Source organism: Pseudorca crassidens, chromosome 14 (genome assembly GCF_039906515.1).
Source record: "Pseudorca crassidens isolate mPseCra1 chromosome 14, mPseCra1.hap1, whole genome shotgun sequence".
NCBI lineage: Eukaryota > Metazoa > Chordata > Mammalia > Artiodactyla > Delphinidae > Pseudorca > Pseudorca crassidens.
Genome location: NC_090309.1, coordinates 33,658,494 through 33,670,675, shown reverse-complemented (window position 1 = coordinate 33,670,675; position 12,182 = coordinate 33,658,494). Strand labels below are relative to the sequence as shown.

General features: G+C 35.7%; 1 protein-coding gene across 2 annotated transcripts in view; it reads right to left on the bottom strand.

Annotated features, from left to right (window-relative positions):
• The window catches only part of PPP3R1 (protein phosphatase 3 regulatory subunit B, alpha), a 113,218-nt gene that overhangs the window by 26,582 nt on the left and 74,454 nt on the right, over positions 1-12,182 (bottom strand). For both annotated transcript variants that reach the window (XM_067704865.1, XM_067704866.1), the window contains one exon: positions 535-574. In XM_067704865.1, coding sequence (XP_067560966.1) covers positions 535-574 — 40 coding nt within the window. The remainder of the gene's footprint in view (positions 1-534; positions 575-12,182) is intronic.

Sequence of the window (12,182 nt, the reverse complement as noted above, 5' to 3'; positions counted from 1 at the left end):
TACTTTCACACAAGAGACCTTTTGATTTTTATTTAAGCTCCCTGGTCCTCTGATCCTTGAATCAAGAATTTCTAAGATTGTCATTTTCTTTCTTTATGTTCTCCAGTATAGTCAGAACAGCCAGCCCACCCACACTTCTTATACTCCTCCTCCCCAGAAACGTCTTGTACGATAGCTCCTTAGTCTCTCAGTTTTGCCTTCAATAAGCACTTCATTTTACATAACCACAAGTTAAGTAAGTTAACTGTTTACTTGCAGCTTTGTTAATCTGAAAAACTTCAGTTGGGTTAAGCCACTGAGATTTGAGGGTCGGTTTGTAATTACAACATAGTGCAGACACTAATAATAAAGAGGTCTATAAAAAAATCTTTCCCTATTCTGGTAACTCAGAAACACTCTAAGTCAAATTCACTGCCATTTAAAATGGTTAAGGGCTAACTTCGCTATATAAATTTATAGAGGCGTAAGATTTACATACATACATATATAGAATGTGAAAATAAAAGAAGTTCTTGATAAGAATATTTGACTTACAGTGTGAGCACATTTCCAAAGGATAACTTGCCTCATTTCCCTGGAGGAAAAAAAAAAAAAAATTAGTCATAAAATTGGCACAAATGTCTTTAAAAGATTGAACTTAAATATTCTGAGTCACAAAACATCGGGAAATAAGCCATAAACGAAATGTGTCTAGATCTATAAATATTTTTGATGAAAAAATTATACAGTATGATAGAAAGAGCTCTTGCATTAAACAGGCCTGAGTTGTGGCCCTGTCACTTAAGATTTATGCAAAGATTTGATTAAAATTTATTTTAAATATTTTTAACACCCTAAACATACTGTATATCAAATTTTAACACACTACAGACTGTCAGTGCACTAAGCTGTCTTGCTGGATGAACTCATTTTTGGGTAGAGCTCAGAATAAAGCTTCTCCTGCCATTTCTATTTAATTGAAGAGTTTACTGAGACTGCAAAGCTGTTAAGAAAACAAAAATCCTTTTATACCTGCATTGAAACAGAATGTTCTGTACGCTATGCAACAAAAATAAGAAAAATATTAATAGGAAGGTAGGTCCAATGTAAGACAGCCAGCCACTTGAACTCCAAATTTTTCTTTTCATGAGAAGTCTTATCTCATGGATAAACTCTAATATAATTCGCCTGAACTCCTAATTTACAAAAAGTTTACTTAAAAGTGCTCTAGAAAAACTACAGACCTGACCCAACGCCTACATTTAAAATTCTTGATGACTGGGTCCAGGGAGGTCAAGTAAGCTGGTGAAAGATCACACCATTTGATTAGCAATGGAACCAGAAGTAGTTCTAAATCTAAAACTGTAAAAATTCCAGGTATAACAGACTCACACAAAGTAAAAATCATGAAGAAAATCTTTTTAAAAGTCTACAGAGTTTAAAGTAATACAAATTGAATTTTTAAAGTTCAACAACAGATTGAGTATACCATGCATCCTATATCCCATCTATCTAATCTTGACCCTGTCTAGCAGCAAGTGTACAATGGGATTAACATTTAAATATTGATATTTGAATATACCTATGTATCCTAAGAAGTTATTAAGTGCCACCTGAAATAAGAAGTACCATTTTAGTGTGGCTGGCTAGCTTTTAAACTCTTAAAAGTATCTCTTATTCTGAGTAAACTTAAGGTCTGAGAAAAGTTTATCAGTAAATTAGCATCTTTAATTCCTATCTTGCTGACAATAATTAGTCTTTTCCTTGAAAATTATAGCAGATAATTTAACTGGTTAATCTAGTTTTAGGTCACTTTAAACATCAAATATATATTAAAACAGAGACAGGAGTAGCAAACATTAATAAAAATGACATTATTAATTAGCAGAGATGGAGTTCTACTTATTTTGCACCTTACTTAATTGACCTTAAGATTCTTACCATGATTCCTATCTTTTACTGTCTCACATATTCTTTCATGTCTAAATTTTTTAAATACCCTTTAAAAAATATTATTCCAGGGCTTCCCTGGTGGCTCCCTGGTTGAGAGTCCGCCTGCCGATGCAGGGGACAAGGGTTCGTGCCCCAATTCGGTAAGACCCCACGTGCCCCGGAGCGGCTGGGCCTGTGAGCCATGGCCGCTGGGCCTGCGCGTCCGGAGCCTGTGCTCCGCAACGGGAGAGGCCACAACAGTGAGACGCCCACGTACCGCAAAAAAAAAAAAAAAAAAAAAAATTAATCATAAAAATACTCAATCCAAAAAAAGGCAGATAAATAGGAAGGATCAAAAATCAAATGAGGAAAAAAATACAAAGTAACTAGCAAGATGGTAGATTTAAATCCAAGCATTTTGAGAATTATATTAATTACGTTCAACGTAAATGGTCTAATAATTCCAATTCAAAGAAGATACAACTATATACTATCTAAACGAAGTCTACTTTACAGATAGGCTGAAACTAAAAAGACAGGAGGAGATATACCACACAAGTAATAATCAAAAGAAAGATACAGTGGCTAAGAATACTGGACAATGTAGAATTCAGAACAAGGAATATTACCAGGGATAAAGAGGACTATTTCATAACCTTAAAAGAGTCAATTCATTAGGAAGATGTAACAATTCTAAATATATTGTGATATATAATGAGAAATATCCTAGCACAAGAGCTCCTTAGAATGTCTCAAGTGTGGAGAGCTATAAAGATTTCTTTTGTTAATGAGGTGACTATAGGAAAGGACTAAAGGTAGGGGTTGGTGGCCAGAAGAACCAATCATGTGATTAGAGGTTGGACCTTCCAGTCCCACCTTCCAATCTCTAGGGAAGAGAGATAGGCTGGGGGTTAAACCATTCGCCAATGATTTAAGCTGGGCTGGAGACTGAGCTCAATCACCACTGATAAGTGATTTAATCAATCATGCCTATCTAATGAAGCCTCCAGAAAAACCAAAAGGATGGGTTGGAAAGCTTCTTGGTTGGGGGGCATGTGGAGATGCAGGGAGACTGGAGCACCTGGAGAGGGCATGGAAGCTCCACACCCCTTCCCATGCACCTTGCCCTAGATATCTCTTCCACCTGGCTGTTCCTGAGTTACATCCTTTTATAGTATGTCAGTGATCTAGGCAGTAAAATGTTTCTCTGAGTTCTGAGTGGCACTAGCAAATTACTCAAACTCAAGGTGGGGGTTGTTGGAACCTCCAATCTATAACCGGTTGGTCAGAACTTCAGGTTAACAACCTGGACTTGCAATTCGCATCTAAAGGAGCGGGGGAGGGGGCAGTCTTGTAGGACTGAGCCCTCAACCTGCGGAAGCTGATGCTATCTCTAGATAGTGTCAGAATTGAGTTGAATTGCAGGACACCCAGCTGCTATCTTGAGAATTCTGTGGATGTGTAGGGAAAAATACATTGTAACTGGGTCCCAGAACCCTTTCATATATAGTTATCCCTCAGTATCTACCGGGAATGGGTTCCAGGACCCTGGCAGATACCCAAACCCATGCATTCACTTGGATCATGTAGTATCGATGCTACAGTATTTATTGAAAAAAAATCCCTGTATTAGTGGACTCACACAGTTCAAACATCAGTTGCTCAAGGGCCAACTGTATATACTTAATAACAGGGCTTCAAAATTAAATGTGTCAAATACAGAGAACTGAAAGTTAAACAGACAGTCATATTTGGAGATTTTAACATTTCTCTCACAGTAAATAACAGAAAATAAGTAGACCAAAGGAAAAAATAAGTTGTGGAAGATCAGAACAACACACTATCAACCAAGATGTCCTAAAACAACAAAATATTCTTTTCTACTGCACACGAACATTCACGAAGACAAACATTATTCTGAGCCTAAAAAAAAGTCTCAATAAACTTTAAAGGTTTGAAACCATACAGAATATATTTTTTCATTACAATGGAATTAAGCAAGAGAGGTATTTAGAAACATCCAAATATTTGAAAATGAACAACACAATTCTAAATAACCCATGAGTCACAGAAGAAATGATGAGAGAAATCAGAAAATATTCTGAACAGAGTAAAAACGGAAGCTATCAGAATTTAAAGGATGCAGGTTAAGCAGTCTTTTGAGGAAAATGCTATTACAAGGGAAGTCCAAAACCCAGTGATCTGTTCCCACCTTAAAAAGCTAGAAAAAGAATAAATTAAACCCAAGGCAAGGGGAAAAAGAGAAAAAAAAGCAGAAATTAATGAACTAGAAAATGGACAAACAGAAAGAAAAATCAGTAAAACCAAAACTCATTTTTTGGAAAAGGTCAATAACTAACACCCCAGGCAAATCACTAGAGATTTTACAGACATTAAAAGAAAAATAAATGGATATTCAAAAAAAGTATGAAAATAAAATTTATAACTTAGATGAAATGGACAAGTTTCTTGAAAAATAAAATCTACCAAAACTGACTCAAGAAAAAAATAAAGTTGAACAGCTCTATTGCTATTAAAATAAACTGAACTGGAGTTTAAAAAGAACACACAAAACCTTCTTAACAAAGAAAACTAAAGACTTTGATGGCTTCACTGGTCAATTCTATCATATATTCAAAGTCTGAAAAACATACCAATCCTATACAAATTCATTCAGAAAGCAGAAGGGGAAGGAATAGTTCTAACTCATTTTATGAGGCCAGCTTACCCTGACAGCAAAATCAGACAGTGACATTACAAAAAAGAAAACTCTACTCCAATATTTCTTCATGACCATGGATGGAAAAATCCTTAACAATATTTGATGAAATTAAATCCAGAAAAATATTTTAAAGAATAAAAATCATGACCAACTGAGGATTATCCCAGTAATGCAAGGTTGGTTTAATATTCAAAATTAACATGGTTCATTATACTAACAGAATAAAAAATGCCATACCTATGGTCATCTCAACAGATAGAATAAAAGCATCTGACAAATTTAAATACCCCTTCGCAACAAAACAAGAACTCAGTAAACTAAGAATCTTCCTCAGTCTATAAAGGCTATCTACAAAAAGCCTACAGCTAACATCATACTTAATATCGTGAAGGAATGCCTTCTCCCCAAGATCAGGAACAACATAAAGTTATCTGCACCAGTGCAATAAGGCAAGACAAAAGAAATAAAAGACATACAGATTGGAAAGAGGAAGTTAAACTGCCTTTACTTGCAAATGACATCATTGTACATGTAGACAAATCCTAGACAAACTACAAAAAAGCTATGAGAACTAATAAATGAAACAAGGTCACAGGATACAAGGTCAGTATATAAAATCGAATGTACTTCTACATTCTGCAAGCGATGAAAAATGAAATTAGGATCCCGTTCACTTAGAAAATCATCAAAAATACAAAATATTTAGTAAAATATGTGCAAAGATTGTACAATGAAGACCATGAAACATAACTGAGAGAAATTCAAGATGATCTAAAAAAACAGAAAGCTATATCATGTGCATAGATCAGAAGACTCATTAAGATGGCAATTCTTCCCATACTGATTAACAAATAAAAAACAATCCCAATTAAAATCCCAGTAAAATATTTTATAGAAGTCAATACACTGATTCTAAAATGTATATGGAAATGCAAAGGATATAAACAGCAAACAAGCTGAAAAAGAACAATGTTGAAGGACTTAAAACTTGAAGAATTATTATAAATCTAAAGTCATCAACAGAGTAACAGTGGTACAAGAGTAGACATAAAGTTCAATGGAGCAGAATAAAATGAAAAAAAAAATACATAAACACCCAGAGTCAAGTGATATCTAACAAAGATGTCCAGGTAATTCAGTGAGGGAAAACCTCTGCAACAAGTGATGCTAAAACAAATAGATAGCAGTATACAAAAGAAAAAAAAAGAAAAAAACCCCCAAAGATCTGAATAGATATTTTACAACAAAAGATATATACATAATAAGCACACGAAAAGATGTTTCACACCATTAGATATTAGAGAAATGAAAGTTTAAACTACAATGTGATACCACTACATGTGCAACTAGTGTGTGTTTGTGTGTGGCTAAAACTTAAAAACAGAGATACCAAGTGTTACTGAAAATGTAGAACAAATGGTTGTGTGCGCAGAATCCCAGGATGTCCTGAAATTTCCAGCCTCTGGTATATAAACATCTCCCAGTTATTCAAACACTAATCTAGGTACCGCTGCAAAGTGATTTTGTATATGTAATTAAGGTTCCAAAACAATTAATCTTAGGATAAGATTATTCAGGTTGATCTGTTCTAGTCATAAGAGCCTTTTAAAAAGAGAAAGGGGAAGTCAGAGATTCAAAGCCAAAGAATTCAACACCAGGGAGATGGAGTGAGTCTCTAAGAGCTGAGAGTGGCCTCCAGCTGACAGTGAGCAAGGAAACAAAGATCTCAATCCTACAACGGCAAAGAACTGAATTCTGCCAATAACGTAAATAAGCTTGGAAACAGAATCTTCCTCAAAACCCCCAGATAAGAACTCAGTCTGGGGCTTCCCTGGTGGCGCAGTGGTTGAGAGTCCGCCTGCTGATGCAGGGGACGCGGGTTCGTGCCCTGGTCCGGGAGGATCCCACATGCCGCGGAGAGGCTGGGCCCGTGAGCCATGGCCGCTGGGCCTGCACGTCCGGAGCCTGTGCTCCACAACGGGAGAGGCCACAGCAGTGAGAGGCCCGCGTACCGCAAAAAAAAAAAAAAAAAAAAAAAGAACTCAGTCTGGATTTCAGCCCTGTGATCCCTGAAGACCCCATGCTAAATTTCTGACCTACAGAACTATGAAACAATAAATAGGTGCTGTTTTAAGCTACTAGGTTTTTGGTAATTTGTTACTCAGCAATAGAAAACTACCACCCAGACATACAGTACATGTAGCTAAAAGGAAAATGTTGACATATCAAGTGTCAACTAAAAATGAAACTCTTATACATTGCTGGTGGGAACTAAAATGAAAACATGGCCACACAAAGATTTGTACTCATATGTTCATAGAAGCTTTATTGTTAATAGCCTAAACAAGACACAACCTAAATGTCCATCAGCTGTCAAATAGATAATACTGTGGTGTATCCAAACAACGGAGTGCTACTCACTAATGAATAGGCAAAGACTACTGATACACATAACATAGATAATTCTCAAAAGTTACGTTAAAAGAACGCAGATACAAAAGGTTACATGCAGCATGATTCCATTTATAAATCCTAGAAAAGGCAAACTATAGTTACTGAAAGATCAGGGGTTGCCACGGATCGGAGGGTGAATGCAATGGGGTACCAAGTAACATCTGAGGGTAACAGGAATGTTCTACATCTTGATTGTGGTGATGCTTAAAAAACTATATACATTTATCAGGACACATTAACTGTACACATGAAATTGGTAAACTTTATTATATGGCAAGTTATACCTCAATAAAGGTGATTTTTATAACTTAATAAGGAGTCCCAGGTATAATGGAATTGTTTCAGAACACATAAATTTAAGTCTCTAGTTAAGATAAAAATCTTATCACTTCTTAAAAAATAATAATATAGTTTCCAGTCATGCTATTATTCCAAAACCATATGGGATCTTTAGTTTCATAAGACACATATGCATTTCAAGATAACAAATTATATATTTTTCAGATTATCTTGTAGTATCATGAGGAACCAGAAACTATTTATTAGTAATCTTGACCCTTATAATTTTTTTCATCTGTTATTTAGTCCCTTTCTCAGATTATAAAGTCCAGGATGGCAGCAATCTCTTATTATCTTTTTATATCCCTAGCCAGATTTAACATTATCCTAAATTTACTGAAGGAAGAGTTTTACAGGTGCATGTAAAAATCTACATAGCCTTAAGGAACTTGGTTTAAGTGGAATTTTAAGCATCAATGTGTTGAACAGTGAGCCTGTCACTTTGAGGAAAATAACTGACACATGAAACATGAAATATAGAAAACCTCAGCAAAGAAATAAAAGATATAAAAAAGAACCAAATAGCAATTTTAGAACTGAAAAACAATAATTGATACAGTAACGCAGTAAGTAAACTCAACAGAATAGAGCTGACAGAGGAAACAGTCAGTAAACTGGCAGATGGAGGAAAACAAATTACCCAGTCTGAACAACAGAAAGAAAAAAGACTGAAAAAAATAATCTACAGAGCCTCAGGGAACTGTGCGACTATAAAAAAGATTTAACGCTTGTCTTCTACTTCTGAGAATAAAGAATATCTGTTTTAAAAGTTACTAAGATGGTCTGATTTTATCCTAGAAAAAAAACTGATTTGTGGTAATTGGCAAACTTTGTCTTTCAGCAAATAAAGACATTTGGATTGATTCTAACTTTTTCCTCAAGTCCATATTATTCAGCATTTTAAAAATAAATTTATTATGCTTATCAATTGTGGTATACAAAAAAATCAGTAAGAATATGAAAATATGTTCTAAAGAAATTTTCTGGCAAAGAAATGAAAAAAATATTTTTGGATCTTTTTATCTCATTTTGTTTAGAGTTTCTTTGATCTTAAAGTGTCAAGATGTGAGAAAACCAAAATAAATTTTATAGATGCATACTGTAAAGTTTAGAATATTTTCAAAGGGCATGCTGTCAGAATATTTAGACATTCATCTTTATCTAGCAGACTTTAAGAAGTGACAGCATTGTCTTACTTGGTTATAGACTCTCCTTGTGAAGTATAAATATTATTTCAGTAATAAGAGTAACTGCTTGCTTATCTGAAGTGCATATAAATGCTTAAAAGATAAAAGTGAGCATCAAGGAAAGTAAAAATCTAAAGTTTTTTAATAACTGAAATTTTAAGAATTTGATTCTCCCAATATACCATTAAGGATAAGGTAGGTTTTTATAAATGTTCCTTATCTGAGTTAGCTCCTCCTAAGTATCTTTTTCCTAAATGTTTTTTTTTCAAATTATGAATGGGTCCTGAATTTTATCAAATGCTTTTTCTTCATCAACTGATATGATCATGTAATTTTTCTTCTTTAGCACGTTAATATGGTGTATTAGTTGATTTTCAAATAGTGAAGCAGCCCTGCTCCATCCCTGCCTGCAATGAGCCATAAATTCTATTTGCTTATATTTTGTTAAGGACTTTTGCATCTACATTGATATAGTAATACTGACCTACAGTTTTCTTCTTGGGATTTTTTTTTTTTTTTTGTATCAAGGCAATAGGGCTAAACTACCTAATTCATATTGGGTGAGATGTGGTGGTCTGTATTTTTCAAGAAACTGGTCCATACATCAAAGTTGTCAAATTTATGTTTGTAGGGCTTCCCTGGTGGTGCAGTGGTTGAGAGTCCACCTGCCGATGCAGGGGACATGCGTTCGTGTCCTGGTCCGGGAAGATTCCACATGCAGTGGAGCGGCTAAGCCCGTGAGCCATGGCCGCTGAGCCTGTGTGTCTGGAGCCTGTGCTCCGCAACGGGAGAGGCCACAACAGTGAGAGGCCCGCGTACCGGGGAAAAAAAAAAAAAAAAAAGATTTTTAAAATTTATGTTTGTAGAGTTGTTCATAGTATTCCCTTTATTATCTTTTTCATATCTGCAGGGTCTATGGTGATACCTTTCTCTTTTTTAAAAATTTATTTATTATTATTACTTTTTGGCTGCATTGGGCCTTCGTTGCTGCGCGCAGGCTTTCCCTAGCTGCGGCGAGCAGGGGCTACTCTTCACTGCAGTGCATGGGCTTCTCATGGTGGTGGCTTCTCTAGTTGCAGAGCACAGGGTCTAGGCACACAGGCTTCAGTAGTTGGGGCTCGCGGGCTCTAGAGCACAGGCTCAGTAGTTGTGAAGCACAGGTTTAGTGCTCCGCGGCATGTGGGATCTTCCCGGACCAGGGCTCAAACCCATGTCACCTGCACTGGCAGGCGGAATCTTAACCACTGCGACACCAGGTAAGTCCAATACCTTCTATTTCATTCCTGATACTGACAACTTCGTTTTTTCTTTAATTTCTCTCAGTCTTGCTAAAAGTTTGTCAATTTATTGATCTTTTTGAAGAACCAGCTCTTTCATTGATTTCCTTTACTGTTCTTCTGTTTTCAATTTCACTTTTCTTTATTCCCTTCCTTTGGGTAGATTTTTCTTTCTTTTTGGTTCTTGAGATAGAAGCCCTCTTTCTTCCTCTCTCAGGAATCCAATGAGACAAGTGTTAAATCTTTTTTATAGTCCCACAGTTCCCTGAGGCTCTGTAGATTATTTTTATCAGTCTGTTTTCTTTCTGCTGTTCAGACTGGGTAATTTCTTTTCCTCTATCTGCCAGTTTACTGATTCTTTCCTCTGTCTGTTGAGTTTACACACTGCATCAGTTTACACACTGCATCACTGTATCAATTATTGTTTTTCAGTTCTAAATTGCCATTTGGTTGTTCTTTATATCTTCTATTTCTTTGCTGAGGTCTTCTTTATTTCATGTGTCAGTTATTTTCCTTGAAATGACAGCCTCACTATTCATTTTTGAGAACGTGTCTGTCAAATACTCAAGTGTGAAGGACCAGATTTTGTCAGTTGTTTTCAAGCAATTTTGGTGTTCTATGAAAAAGATAGCTACTTCAGCTTAAAAATCACATAAGTGCTTGTTTTCCCTTAAAACAACCACCATAAATTACATACGCAGAAGTGATGATTTATACATATCATTTCGTCATACAGGGTATTAAAGATACATGTAGTGGTTAGATTTGATAAAATTAATACTTTTTACTGCTTTACCAAGGATATTGTGAAACTGGTATTTTTTAAAACTGCAATTGCATGGCAGTGAATACAATGATTACTGGTACAGTACAGTGTCACTGTTCTGATTCATGCTAAGGTATCAGCAGTTTTACCAGCCAGTGCTTTTGCACCATCAGTGCAAATGTAAACAGAGTGGATTAAACAAATATTATTTTTGTGTTATAATGAAAACATTTTGGCCTCATGGACCCCCTGAAAGAGCCTTGGGGATTTCCCGGGTATACATGGACCACTCTGAAAACTACTGATCCAATCCAAAGATCATATTTAAATTTTGCAAATTGAGAGTATTAGCATTTGAAGAGAAATTCACCAGTGAAAAAGAAAGCAATCCAATACAGCAACAAAACCAGTAGACTATGGATCTATTTTCTATTTGTTCTAATACTTTATTATGGTTCCATAATAATATTCTATATTATTCTACAATACATATGTCCCAATAGCATTCTTTATAGAAAAAAGAAATATTGGATCATGTATCGTATTCAATAGTCATGTCTCTCTTTAGCATACTTTAAGTCGGAACAATTCTTCAGTCTGTTTATATCTTTCATGACTTGTGTCCACCGCATCGGCAGGCAGACTCTCAACCACTGCGCCACCAGGGAAGCCCCCTTCAACATTTTTTACTTTGCTTCCTCCTGCAGGGAAAGATTTCTTTTTCCTTCCTATCTATATGTACTTAGGTATTTCAGTATGGACTTAATGGATTTTATTTCAATGGGTTATAATCTTTTATCATTATCTAATTTGATGTTTAAATTGTCCCACATTTGGCCAGTGGGAACCTTCCCCTTCAGGCTGGTTCCTGTGTCCTTTTAATATATTCCCATCATTCTATGGGCCTTCCTAACCTTCTGGCACAAGACGTTCCAAGCATACATTGTACTTTCCCTGCCCCAGTCCTGAAATCAGCTATTTCTCCAAGGAGCCCAAGATTCTTTTAGTGGAGAATGGTTAATGGTACCACTTGATGAAGAAAAGTTCTTAATTTTAATGCAGTCTAACTTATTTATCTCTTATTTTACACTATGACTAATTCATAACACACCAGATTATTCTTTTACTGAGCTGCCTGAATATAAATATAGCTTTACTATATGAATTTATAACTGTTTATATTGCTTTATTAATATTCTGAAATATTTTTCTGCACGTAAAGAGCCTGCTATTTATACCCTTTAACAGAACAATTAGTGAGGAGAGGGGGAAATGCCCATCCATGTGTCATACAACATGCTAGGCACGATCAAAGTATAAACACAGCAGATTCTCAAGTCCCTCAAACATACAATTTTGAAACTGTAAAGGGGCTACGGACATGCAGGTAGATATATCCAGCAAGTACAGAACCTGGGCTCAGGGGCCAGATCGTGACTAGAGATACGATTTTGGAAATATCAGCATACAGATAATAGCCTTCACCACTAAAAGGAGAGTCCATTAAAAAAGGGAAAATGAAATAA